This window comes from Selaginella moellendorffii, unplaced genomic scaffold (assembly GCF_000143415.4).
Source record: "Selaginella moellendorffii unplaced genomic scaffold, v1.0 SELMOscaffold_2, whole genome shotgun sequence".
In the NCBI taxonomy this organism is placed as follows: Eukaryota; Viridiplantae; Streptophyta; class Lycopodiopsida; order Selaginellales; family Selaginellaceae; genus Selaginella; species Selaginella moellendorffii.
The window spans coordinates 1,325,117-1,337,811 of NW_003314263.1; the positions used below are offsets into that span (position 1 = coordinate 1,325,117).

General features: G+C 47.3%; 3 protein-coding genes across 4 annotated transcripts; 2 read left to right on the forward strand and 1 right to left on the reverse strand.

The window, feature by feature from the left end:
* Positions 1-1,426: 1,426 nt before the first annotated feature.
* Positions 1,427-2,874, reverse strand: LOC9662000 (phosphoglycerate mutase-like protein). The gene is made up of 8 exons (XM_002962817.2): positions 2,590-2,874; positions 2,443-2,522; positions 2,227-2,395; positions 2,083-2,157; positions 1,929-2,017; positions 1,776-1,877; positions 1,684-1,719; positions 1,427-1,627 (listed from the first exon to the last, which is right to left on the reverse strand). The coding sequence occupies exons 1-8, from the start codon at positions 2,869-2,871 to the stop codon at positions 1,579-1,581; spliced, it is 882 nt and encodes a 293-aa protein (XP_002962863.1). The 5' UTR covers positions 2,872-2,874; the 3' UTR covers positions 1,427-1,578.
* An 89-nt stretch (positions 2,875-2,963) lies between these two features.
* LOC112342545 (G-type lectin S-receptor-like serine/threonine-protein kinase SD2-5) lies at positions 2,964-6,226 on the forward strand. 2 transcript variants are annotated; one of them, XM_024664560.1, is made up of 2 exons: positions 2,964-3,762; positions 3,820-6,226. In XM_024664560.1, the coding sequence occupies exons 1-2, from the start codon at positions 3,757-3,759 to the stop codon at positions 6,193-6,195; spliced, it is 2,382 nt and encodes a 793-aa protein (XP_024520328.1). In that variant the 5' UTR covers positions 2,964-3,756; the 3' UTR covers positions 6,196-6,226. The 2 variants fall into 2 exon arrangements, with proteins under 2 accessions (XP_024520328.1, XP_024520323.1); XM_024664555.1 differs by having other exon boundaries at positions 2,964-3,537; positions 3,603-6,226.
* A 982-nt stretch (positions 6,227-7,208) lies between these two features.
* Positions 7,209-10,229, forward strand: LOC112351620 (G-type lectin S-receptor-like serine/threonine-protein kinase At1g34300). The gene is made up of 3 exons (XM_024689832.1): positions 7,209-7,334; positions 7,565-7,631; positions 7,879-10,229. The coding sequence occupies exons 1-3, from the start codon at positions 7,209-7,211 to the stop codon at positions 10,227-10,229; spliced, it is 2,544 nt and encodes an 847-aa protein (XP_024545600.1).
* The last annotated feature ends 2,466 nt before the right edge of the window (positions 10,230-12,695 follow it).

Consider the following 12,695-nt stretch of genomic DNA (forward strand, 5'->3'; position numbering starts at 1 on the left):
AAGGACATTCTATATTTAGTAAGTTTTGAGTTTGTCCTAAAGACTAACTCTTGGTACTAAGGTAGATTTGGGGTGAAAGCCCAAAACATGTGTTCCTTAGGGGGGGGGGGGGGGGTTATAGGGGGTTTTAAATGTATAATAGGAATAGTGGGTAGGTCGGGCATGGTCGACCAACCTGAAGCATAGTTTAGCTTCCATTTGCATGCCTATCTTTGTTTTGCGTCTGGCTTGGGTCTAAGCCCAAGTTCCACACCATGTTAGTTGGTGGAGTATCCATGTTCTTGCGTTAGGCCACTAGTATGCCGAAATAGTGCCAAATTGTAAACGCTTGAGTTTGGACTTCCCGGGAAGTCACCCAACTTAGTACTATTCAAACCCAATGACACTTAATCCCAAGTATCCCAAGACCTTTAACTGTTTGGAAAAGGGGGTGCACTTTTGTTCAAGGGCCCTTTCCCTCTATATTTGAACCCCATAGATCGTCTCTCAAGTCGTTCCCTTTGGTTGCTTATACAAACTCTGTTTAGCTCCGTTTTGCGTGTTAGTCCTGGCATTGGGGTGTTGGTTGCTCTAAGGCTGTTCCAAGTCACTCCATGCTCCTATCCCTTCACTCCTTAGGTTGTATGTTTGAAAGTTGCTCTATAGTCCAGTTTTGCCGCTCCTTGGCTCTATGCTTAGGAGTTTAGCTCCGTACCTTCATTCAATGGCCCAAAGCTCTAAAACTCAAGTTCCACACCATTGTCCTTGGATACGTGGCACGTGGTATGTGTTATATGGCATTAGGTTCCGTTTTAAGGTGTTGTCCTATGGTAAATCACCATAGGATAAATGGTCAAAACCATATGTGCTACAATTCCGAGCTTGATCTGCTCCAATATATTTGGCTTCACACGAAGTAAGAGGCTTTGAAAACGAATGCCAAATTGCATTATTGGCTCAAATGGCCCTTGACGAAAATGATGCAATTGTTAGAAGGCATCATCACTATCGTCAGCATGTCTAAATGTGCATTTAAAGACATCCGAAAGAACACTTCAATTCTCGCGAGTGGCTACACTCAAACTATTGTACCACTTGAGCACCATCCCTTGGAGACACGTGAAAACTCACGTAAACATCAAGCATCATCCCAAAAATGATATATGGCAATCATTGTGAAGTGATCAAACTAATGATACATATCATCCCTAAGATTCCCACAAAAGAACTTCGGCTAAACTCAAAGATTAGTATTAAGAGCAAGAGAAGCTATACCATGTACTGTGAATGCTGCCATCAACTAAGTTTGGTTGTTCAATTGCAATCACATAACATCAAGCAATTGCACCAACTATTGTTTCAGAGTCAAACAAATCAATTGAATCTTACAATGTTTATAAATTATAAACATGTTTACAAATTATTTAATTATTTTTACATTATACTCTCCCTTAAATATATTTTAAATTATTTTCTGCCTAGATATATCATCATAAATTAACTTTTCCCTAGCTAAATATAGATACGTTTTAAGATCTAAAATTGCTTCTAGCTTGAAGTTAGCAAAAGAACTCTTTCAGAATCCATGGCTCACTTAATTCACGCTGCAGTCAACTCAAACGCGTAGTCCGAGCCCGTGACTATTTTCCTGAGCAAAAAAACGCCAAGATCTAAGGTCTCGAGAACAAAAACACGATGACTCACCTCAATCTCACGCTACGAAGCTCACAGTTCGCAAACCTAAATCGCACAAGTGTAAGTACCAAGCAAATCTAGCATCCAAACACGCCACTTACACTGTCTTGTTCACAGCTTCGTCGCCAAACTTTGTCACAAGGTTGGTCAGAAAGCCTGCGTGGGAGACGACGGCAATCTCCTCCTCTCCACGACTCCATAGCCTGCAAGCTTGATCAGAAACTTACAACAGCTTTTGCAGACTGCCCACGTACCATTCTAGAAAAGCTCTCGCCCTTTTGTCGAGCTCCTCTTCTAGTTCTCTTCTGTCAGGCTTCCACAGCTCGTCCTGGTCCTGTTCGATCTGATAGAGAAGAGAAACAGAGTTGGATCAAGTCACACAACTCGATCAAGTCGAATCATCCTTACGTTCGAAAAGTCAATCCCTGGAAACTGAATTTCGGATTTGCTCCTGGGACTCCTCTGATCGCATGGCATGGTACCCTGTTCATCAAAACTTTGCGTCAACTAGCTACATTGACAGAGAGAAAAAATATGGGAGAGCCAACATACCAATTTCTCCCTGCAAAGCTCCAGTGCTACGAAAGGAGGGGAGTTTGCACTGGAGATGGCTGGTCGTGGACACCGTCCAACGTTGTCTACCATCAGAGGAGCTGCTAGTTGATCAGTGGTATCAGTGAAATTCCCTCCTCCAAAAATCCCAGATGCAGTTTGGAGCGTCCTGGAAGGCAAACTTAGAAGAGTTCTCGAGAGGAGAAATCACACTACCGAGTCAAGGGCGATACCACAACAAGCTCCACTCGATCTCTCAATCCGGAAATCCTGAATTCCCTGTGAAGAAACTCAGCCTTGAAGGAGAGCGATCAATCATTTACCAAATGAATGGAGGAAAGGAAAATCGAAATGGTGACTTACTTGTTCCCAGCCAGTAGCCGTGAGGCTCGCGTCGGCGTGCTCGTAGTAAATGGGCATCACAGCAGCTGGGGATGAGGAGGGACGAGGAGGCGCTGGGGAAACGATACAGCACAAGAGAAGCCACAGGCATCGAAAAGCCCTCAAAAAGTGCTTGAGCGTGAGGCGCCGCCATCTCCCGTCCAGGAAAATCTTCCAGGAGCTCCTCATTTGCAGTAGAATCTCACCCTGGACGTTGTGGAAGGCTTGGCCATGGCGCACAAGGTGTAGCACCTTCGAATCCATCCTTTTCTCGAAGAACCCTAAAAAACGTCCACTATTTTAGCTCTTTCCGTGGCGCCAATTTTAAATTGCCAATCTAGGTTTGATATTTTGCCATTGCCCCGATTCGGGGGCGATGGCTATGGCGATGGCGCGATGGGGATAAGCTTGGGATTCGATGTGGCAATGGTGAGCCGACGAGATACTGCCGTGATCATGCAAGGTATGCTAGAGAGCTTTTGTTGTTCTGGCATTGATTCTATTCCGTAAGGTGAAGTGTTTTAGGGCAATGTGACTGGGATAGTTCGCAAGGACATTAGAGCGATGAAAATCCATCACAATATCGTGGAGGGTGTTTAGATGGATTTTCATCCTTCGGATGTCTTTGTTTAGCTTTTCCAGCGGATTTACTGTAATTTGGAGCTTCGCACAAGCTTTGTTATCAAGGCATCTGCGAGGTATGGTGAGGTACTTTGTAGATTTGTGTGCCTGTTGGTACCAACAATTTTAATAGCTTTTTACTCTCTTGAGAAACAGCTACGTCTCTATGTCTCACTCACGCACTCTTTTTGCCTGGTGAGCTGAGGAACTTGTGGCAATTATTATAGCTGGAACTTACGTTTCCACTGGTTTTTGCGGGGATCCCTAATGCGTTTGGGTGCTTGAGAACTATTTCTTTCCACAGACGAGGTAAGCATATAGATCTTACAGTACTGATGTCTTCTTTGGGACAGCTAACGAGCTCCACATGCCAGGCCAAGTGGTACTTGCTGCGCTCATTTACATCCAAACTATATGCCTCGGTCGTGAAGAAATATTTCATAGCGCGACTGAAGCACCGATGCTCGTCCCTTGTCCGGGGGCGCCCGAAAGAAAGAAAGTATCTGCTCAGCACGCTTTTCACGTCCCATGGCGGTTTGCTCTTTCGTGATTCTCCTGATGATTGGTGCCGTTACTCCATCGTTTACGCAGGATCAAGGCGCAGCGCCCCTCAACTCGACATGGATACTCGACGGCTCCTCGTCGCGCATTGTCCTCTCAGTGCCCGATGCAAAGTTCCCAGTTTTCGCCGGCTTTCTCCCCACTTGCGACCACTGCCCCAGGCCCCGGTATTACTTCTCGGTCTTCTTCCAGGATCCGAGCTCCAACCAGAGCACGCAGGTTGTATGGCGAGCAGGCCTCCCGATTTCCGAAGGTGGTATGCTCAGCTTGACCGCAGATGGAAACTTGGTGCTATACAGAGATGGCCATGCGAAGAGTCCAGTGTGGTCGACAGGCACCGCCAGGAAAGGAGTCCTAGAAATGAGGCTAGACTATACCGGCAACTTGCTGCTCAACAAGGCCAAATATGATGGCACCGCCTGGCAGAGCTTCCGGAACCCGACCGACGCGCTGCTGCCGACGCAAAATCTAGAGTCAGGAACGAGCATGGTTTCTAACAGCGTCCAAGAGGCGGAGGGGTTCCAAGGCTACTTCACGCTCGAGGTGAGAGTCTCGGAAATAGTGATGACCGCCCAGGCGCCGGTGGCGCCTCAAATCTACAAACTGTGGAGAAATCCGAGTAGCCTCGACGTGGGTGACATGTCTCTCGAGTCTGGCTGCCAGCTCAAGATCTACACCACAGACGGGCAGCCCTGCTGGTCGACGCCATCTTTTTGTATCGACTCGACAACGCTGGAGGTGCTGAGGATACACCCCGACGGGACATTGCGCTATGACAACCAGCCCGAAAAAGCCTCGGTGTATCTCAACGCGTTGCTCTTCGATGACGTAGAGGCTGTAAGCATCGGGGCTTGCGGGAAGAAGAGCGTCTTCGACGTGGAAACCAGGAAGTGTGGCTGTCCGCTGCTACAAGGCGAGAGATCATACTTCCAGCAGCTTGATCCGGCCGATGCTTCCAAAGGGTGCCAGCCTTGGGAGCCGGAGGACCCGTGTGACGGACTGTATAACTCGTCAAACCACGTCATGCTCCAAGCGGCTGGCTTCTACAACTACGCGCCGCTGCGATTCATGGCAGCCAACGAGGGAGACTCGTGCGTGAGCTCCTGCTTGGAGGACTGCGCTTGCAAGGCGGCGTTTGTCTCTAGCAACTCGTCCGCGACGTGCTTCCGAGTGACCGAGTTCTACACGCTGCGCGGCAGCAGCTACAACACAACGCCGTCGTTCAAAGCGTTTCTCAAGGTTGAAAAGAAGAGACCATCCGCTCCAGAGATAATCGTCAAGCCTCAAGTCAGACCCCCTACCGGCGGCTGGAGCTCCAACGTCCAAGCCATCCTCATTGGCGTCTTCATGCTGCTCTTGGCGATGGCGACGGCAATGGTGACGTTCATCACTTTCTACTGGAAGAGAGCTAGCGACGCTGTGGACCAGGGCCAGGCTTTGTCGTCCGAGCTACCTCGGCCCTTCTCGCTGCACGAGCTGGAGGTGGCGACCGAGAAGTTTAGCAGGGAGATCGGGAGCGGGGGATTCGGATCGGTCTTCGAAGGTGTTCTTGCGGACGGGAGCCGGGTGGCCGTGAAGCGCGTGAGCGACTCCAAGCAAGTCCACAAGTTGTTTGAAGCCGAGGTGGTGGCCATCATCAGCATCCACCACAAGAACTTGGTGCGGCTCCGGGGATTTTGCTGCCCGAACTTGCTCGTCTACGAGTTCGTCGCCAATGGTTCTCTCGACCGCTGGCTGTTTGATGACGACAAGTTCCTGGACTGCGATGCCAGATACTCGATCGCTCTCGACATCGCTCGGGGACTGTCCTACCTCCACGACGGATGCCGGACGAGGGTGCTACACTTGGACATCAAGCCGCAGAACATACTGCTGGACGAGAAATTTCGAGCAAAGATCTCCGACTTTGGGCTCTCGCGGCAAGGCGAGCTTCAAGCGGTGGACGAGATGGTCATCCGGGGGACTCCGGGATACATGGCTCCGGAGTGGCTCCACTTCCAGATTAGTGACAAGCTCGACACTTACAGCTTTGGAGTGGTGGTGCTGGAGATGGTCACTGGCAAGCCTGCGTGCTCTCCTTGCGGATCGAAGTTCCTGGCTGGAGGAGTTCTTGAGATGTCTCAAAAAAGGCCAGTAGTGGAGATCATGGACAAGAGGATGAACTTTTCTTCACAATGTTTCAAGAAGATGGAGAAGCTGCTGAGAATTGGATTGTGGTGCGTCCAGAGTGATCCCGGCCAGAGACCATCGATGGGATATGTCACGAAAATGCTGGAGGGATCCTTGGAAACAGTGGACGCTCCTCCAATCCCTCCCAAATCTCGCGCCGGGAAGGAGGAGGCAATCGACATGAGATCGTGCTCTTTGAGTGACATTGTGAGAGTTCATGTAGATCAACGGCTGTAATTCAAATGGGAAGCGCGCGCCATATTATCGACGGCTGTATGCTCTCGAACTTGGTGCAATCCGGTAGTGGCATAATCTCGCCATTTGGATTTATGGCGCGGCAGGAAATCCATTGGGAAGTGATGACAAGCGCGCGGCATTTGTTTGACGATGGAGTCCATCTGCGGAGTTTTTGGTTGTATGAGCGTAGGTGCCAACGGATCTGGCATTGGGCGGTTGGAATTCTTTTTTTTTTTTTTCAGATGGCCGTCGGTGTGGTGGTTGTATTCCTTCCTTCGAAAAGAGCTATCAGCGGAATACTAATGTTTGGTTGAAGGAAATCGACCAACTTGTCGCATTCTTTGCAAAAACTATTTATTTTTCCTTCCATACATGATTTGCTGAAAACTAAAGCAGGTCCAACCGTGGAAGTTGGACCAGGTTAAGAAGTTATAAATCTCTCGACGGCCAACTATCTGGGATTTGTCGGTCAGGAAATGAAAAGCGTAGGTTTTGTGTTTTTGTGTAAGACTTACCTTGCCAGTTTCTTGAATCGAATCTTATGTTTTTTTGCAAGCGATGGGGATTTAATCATAGCGTAAGTGGATTTGCTTTCTAACGTTTTCTGTAGTTAAGTGATGAGGAGGGGTCGAAAATGGCCTGCAGCTTTCTTGAAGCACCATCAAGTATTTGATATTGGAGCTTTATGGTTTGTGTTGATAATTAAATTGGCACCTTTGCACAAGATTGTATGAGGGGAATTTTTTCCTCGTACTCACTCATTGATGAAAAGATTTTCTCAGCAGTCTTTGATTGTGCTTACCAGTCAGTGGTTTCTGCCTGATTGAAAGGACTGCAATGGGCACGTCTGTAAGAGTTTTCGATCATTAGGTACCTTTTTCTATTTATGCGGGACAATCCTAGCATAATGCTTTTGGCCGTCGTTACCTCCGTTCCTAGCTAGAGCAGCGCGATCGAGGAGGATCCAAGTTCGCCGGCGCAGCACTTTTCTTTCCACAGGGATTTTATTTTCCATGACAGGCTTGCCGGACGTCTCCAGCATGCAGCGACGCAAGCTCCCGATTGTTCTTCTTCACCTCAGAATCTCGCTAGGATCGTTTCACGCTGACGCTGCTTGTTTACAAACCATCGTGGATGAGGTATTATGAATAATCCGCCTTTCTCTTGGTTGATTGGAATAGGAAATCTTACTCATGTTTTCTCTCTATTGTCGATCCACCGATCAAGGTTTCTGAAAGCGACGGCAAGGTACTTCCCTTCATAGCTTTGTGTGCCTGTTGGTAACTTGGTTTCAAACATATCTTCACACTTTTCAGAAACACATAAAAGGTAAATATCTTTGTCTCATGTATTCTTTTGGCCTGAGCAGCTTTCTATGTATTACTTTAGCCCGATGAACTTCATTCCCTGGAACTTCGGGTTCCTTTGTGAAACAAGTAATCTTCATGATCCAATAACTATTTCTTCACAAGCATATAAATCTTCATACCGAGCCAAATGCTAGTCTCTGCGCTCTTTGGAATCCGAATTATATGCCTCGGTTGTAAAGAAATGTTTCCATCACGCGACTGAAGCACCGATGCTTCTCCCTTGTCTGAAGGTGCTCGAAAGAAAGTATCTGCTCAGCAACTTTACAACTCATGGCGGTTTGCTCTTTCATGATTCTCCTGATGATTCGTGCAGTTACTCCATCGTTTACGCAGGATCAAGCCGCAGCGCCTCTCAACTCGACATGGATACTCGACGGCTCCTGGTCGGGCATTGTCCTCTCGGTGCCCGATGCACAGTTCCCAGTTTTCGCCGGCTTTCTCCCCACTTGCGACCACTGCCCCAGGCCCCGATACTACTTCTCGGTCTTCTTCCAGGATCCGAGCTCCAACCAGAGCGCACAGGTGGTATGGCGAGCAGGCGTGCCGGTTTCTGAAGGTGGTATGCTCAGCTTGACCGCAGATGGAAACTTGGTGCTATACAGAGATGGCCAAGGGAAGAGTCTGGTGTGGTCGACAGGCACCGCCAGGAAAGGAGTCCTAGAAATGAGGCTAGAGTCATCGGGTAACTTGGTGCTCAACAAGATACACTATGCTAGCCCTGCCTGGCAGAGCTTCTGGAACCCGACCGATTCGCTGCTGCTGCAGCAAGGGCTGAAGTCAGGAATGGGCATGGTTTCTAACAGCGTCCAAGAGGCAGAGGGATTCCAAGGCTACTTCACGCTCGAGGTGGGGACTTCGGGAATAGTGATGACAGCCGAGGCGCCGGTGTCACCTCAAATCTACAAAGTGTGGAGCAATCCGAGTAGCCTCAACGTGATCAAGATGTCTCTCGACTCTGGCTGCCAGCTGAAGATATACATGACAGACTGGGAGCCCTTCTTGACGACGCCACCTTTTTGTACCGACTCGACAGCGCTCGAGGTGCTGAGGATACACGCCGATGGGAGTTTGCGCTTCGACAACCAGCCCAAGATGGCGTCGGTGAATCTCAACGCTTTGCTCTTCAATGACTTAGAGGCTGTAAGCATTGGGGCTTGCGGGAAGAAGAGCGTCTTCGACGTGGAAAACAGAAAATGTGGCTGTCCGCTGCTGCAAGGCGAGAGATCATACTTCCAGCAGGTTGATCCCGCTGATGCTTCAAAAGGGTGCCAGCCTTGGGAGCCGGAGGGCCCGTGCGACGGACTGTATATCTCGTCCAAGCACGTCATGCTCCAAGCATCTGGCTTCTACAACTATGCGCCGCTGCGGTTCATGGCAGCCAACGAGGAAGAGTCGTGCGTGAGCTCGTGCTTGAAGGACTGTGCTTGCAAGGCAGCGTTCGTCTCCAGCAACTCGTCCACGACGTGCTTCCGGGTGACCGAGTTCTACACGTTGCTCGGCAGCAGCTACAACACGACGCCGTCGTTCAAAGCGTTTCTCAAGGTTGAAAAGAAGAGGCCATCCGCTCCAGAAATAATCGTCAAGCCTCAAGTCAGACACCATACCGGCGGCTGGAGCTCCAACGTCCAAGCCATCGTCATCGGCGTGTTCGTGCTGCTCTTGGGGATGGCAACGGCAACGGTGATGTTCATCACTTTCTACTCGAAGAGAGCGAGAAGCGATGCTGTGGACCAGGGCCAGGCTTTGTCGTCCGAGCTGCCTCGGCCCTTCTCCCTGCACGAGCTGGAGGTGGCGACCGAGAAGCTTAGCAGGGAGATCGGGAGCGGGGGATTCGGGTCGGTCTTCGAAGGTGTTCTTGCGGACGGGAGCCGGGTGGCCGTGAAGCGCGTGAGCGACTCCAAGCAAGTGCACAAGCTGTTTGAAGCCGAGGTGGTGGCCATCATCAGCATCCACCACAAGAACTTGGTGCGGCTCCGGGGATTTTGCTGCCCGAACTTGCTCGTCTACGAGTTCGTCGCCAATGGTTCTCTCGACCGCTGGCTGTTTGATGACGACAAGTTCCTGGACTGCGATGCCAGATACTCGATCGCTCTCGACATCGCTCGGGGACTGTCCTACCTCCACGACGGATGCCGGACGAGGGTGCTACACTTGGACATCAAGCCCCAGAACATACTCCTGGACGAGAAATTTCGAGCCAAGATCTCTGACTTTGGGCTCTCGAGGCAAGGCGAGCTTCAAGCGATGGACGAGATGATCATCCGGGGCACCCCGGGATACATGGCTCCGGAGTGGCTTCAATCCCAGGTGAGCGACAAGCTCGACACCTTCAGCTTTGGAGTGGTGGTGCTGGAGATGGTCACTGGCAAGCCCGCTTCCTCTCCTTGCGGATCGAAGTTCCTGGCTGGAGGAGTTCTCGAGATGTCTCGAAACAAGCAAGTTGCGGAGATCATGGACAAGAGGATGAGCTTTTCTTCGCATCAATGTTTCAAGAAAATGGAAAAGCTGCTGAGAATTGGATTGTGGTGCGTCCAGAGTGATCCTGGACAGAGACCATCAATGGGATACGTCACAAACATGCTGGAGGGATCCTTGGAAACGGTTGACGCTCCTCCAATCCCTCCTTATTTTCGAGCCGGGAAGGAGGCCATCGACATGACATAGTGTCCTTTTTGTGAGAGTTCATGTACATCAACGGCTGTAATTCAAACAAGAAAGCGCGCGGCACATGATCGACGTGAGAGGGTGAACTTCAACTTTCATTGTACCGAAGGATGCCCGCATCGTTTTTATGGCACCGTTGGTCAGTGTTAAATTTACTTTCTTTAACATATCAAGGGTTGTGTTTTTGTGTAGATTTGTGTAGAATCAATTCGTCTGAATTGACTCCTATGCGCATGCGAGGGGGATTTAATACTAGCGTAAGGGTCATGGGATTTGTTTGATAACGTTTTTTGTGGTTCTGTAATGAGAGTTTGAGTTGGGGGATGTAAAATGGCTTGCAAGTGTTTGCTCTCTGGATGATGAGAGTAAAAGCGAAGAGAAAAAGACATGTAGAGAGACTAAAAACACTACTACAGAATTATAGTATTGGCATTCTAAGGCCAAACATATGGTGATGTAGTTGCAATAGAGCTTTCCACCCACTCTCAGGCCTATACATCAAAAGTGATACTTTATTTGAACAGCCTTGTCTTGTCCTAGGGTGATTTATATCCTCCCACATTTGGCCATAAACATCAACAATGAAGCATATTTGGCATAAATGCTTGTGCTTATGTTAAGCTCTCATAAAAAAAGCTAAAAAGTTAAGAACTAAATACAGAGAAAGTGCTAGTATAAATACTCAGAAAACAAAGCAGAAAGTATTATTTGTGTAAATGCCACAATAGCAAGCAATACAACCAATTCTCCCAAGATAAGAGCCTCTAGTGGCCTCTAAACAGAGAAGTAACCTGCCAAAGTTTGGATAAATAGGCTCATGTTATGCCGTTCCATGAAAAACAAGTGTCTTAAACAAGCATAGTCCAGAATAGATGCCCGAAGAGGTTAACTGTTGAAACAAAGGTAAGAACCTCTCTACCTTTCATCCTCCAAGGTTTTAGCAATTTGCAGGTGGAGAAGTGGCCTGCAAGAGCATCACATGGCTGTATGGAAGAGTAAGACATGCCACTATTTTGGCAAATGCCAGCAATGTTTATGTACATTTTAAGACTGGTAATAAATATGCCTTTGACGAGCATATTAGGCATCATCACATGCCCCACTCACCACAAAACACCATTTGCCAGGAAATAAAGAGCATTAATAGTTAAATCTCCCATTCTCTCCTCCATTATCTAAAGAAACTCATGAGAGATCATGAGAGAGAGGTCTCCTAGCTGTTTAATCAGTGGCAGCAATCTCACAACGCCCAAGGAAAGATGAAGGGCTTCAAAAGTTACCCTCATGGAAGGCTTGACACTCAATTTATTTAGTGGCACTTGCCCTAGTACAATCTCCCCACTGGGCAAATGTAATGACAATGACATTTTTCCACCCAGAGAAACTTTGCATGATGTCTCAAACTGCACATCACCAAAATTATCATTGAAAATCCCAATAATAACACCCTCTAAGATAATATATGAGCCATGTATTGCAAGACATAGAGAAATATGACACTTGGTTGCACTGGCCTGCTGTCACAATTGCTACTATTGGCACTAGGCAAAATGGAGCTCATCCACACTAAGCAAATAGGTGTTATATATTATAAATGTGACTTTACCAATTTATTAGTTTCTTTTGCTCTATTGTCTTTGGCAAAAACCTTGCATATTGAGCTTAATCTTTTAATATCATTATATGCTAGTTTATTGTGTCTGTTAATTCCATTTTAGTCCTATGTGCTGTTTATGATAAATGTCTAGGTCTATTAGTGAGGCATATATATGGAATAGAGTCTTGAACATTATAGTGTTGTTTATATATCCAGCGCGCGGGGGGGGGGGGGGGGGGGGGGCATTCAAAATGTATAATAAAGATAATAAAGATAATGGTTGAAAGCATGGTTGACCACTTGAAATATTAGTTTATTTCCTATTAGGCTATATCACTCTTTATTTTGCATCTGACTTTAAATATAGGGAGTAAGTGTTTGTAGAGGATTTTTAAGTTTATACTAGACCCTTATTTTGTAGCATGGAATTCAATTCTAAATTTAAGTGTGCTATATTTAATATAAGAGAAAATGTCTCAGCGATTTTTATCTAAATTTTGTCAGAACTTTTTGACTTTAGTTGTATACATAGAGACTTTCCTAATAGATTCAAAGTGACATATGTAAAATTAATTGGATTGAACCATTCAATAAGAATATTGTATATATGCCTTTATTGATACAAGCATATATGTAATTAGTGAGATGGCAAAACGAAACCATGCTAAGAAATTTGAAACCTCTAGGCGAGCAAATAAAAAGGAGGAAGCTCTTGGTGGAGATGCTGTAAAAGATGTTAAGGTTGAGTCTAAAGAGAAATAGCTTAGGTCAAAATTTACACCATAGCATATGACTAAAAATATTAGATTGAAAATGTGCAAAAGTAAATTCATAAATTAAAGAAGGAAAACAAAAAGAAGCCACTAAAA

Coding starts and splice junctions, on each gene's coding strand:
- LOC9662000 (XM_002962817.2), bottom strand. CDS start 2,871: ATGGATTCGAAGGTGCTACACCTTGTGCGCCATGGCCAAGCCTTCCAC. Junction 2,523..2,589: donor CGGCTACTGGCTGGGAACAA/GTAAGTCACCAT, acceptor CTCTCCTTCAAG/GCTGAGTTTCTTCACAGGGA. Junction 1,878..1,928: donor GCGAGAGCTTTTCTAGAATG/GTACGTGGGCAG, acceptor TCAAGCTTGCAG/GCTATGGAGTCGTGGAGAGG.
- LOC112342545 (XM_024664555.1), top strand. CDS start 3,757: ATGGCGGTTTGCTCTTTCGTGATTCTCCTGATGATTGGTGCCGTTACT.
- LOC112351620 (XM_024689832.1), top strand. CDS start 7,209: ATGACAGGCTTGCCGGACGTCTCCAGCATGCAGCGACGCAAGCTCCCG. Junction 7,335..7,564: donor TACAAACCATCGTGGATGAG/GTATTATGAATA, acceptor TGGCCTGAGCAG/CTTTCTATGTATTACTTTAG. Junction 7,632..7,878: donor CGGGTTCCTTTGTGAAACAA/GTAATCTTCATG, acceptor TGATTCGTGCAG/TTACTCCATCGTTTACGCAG.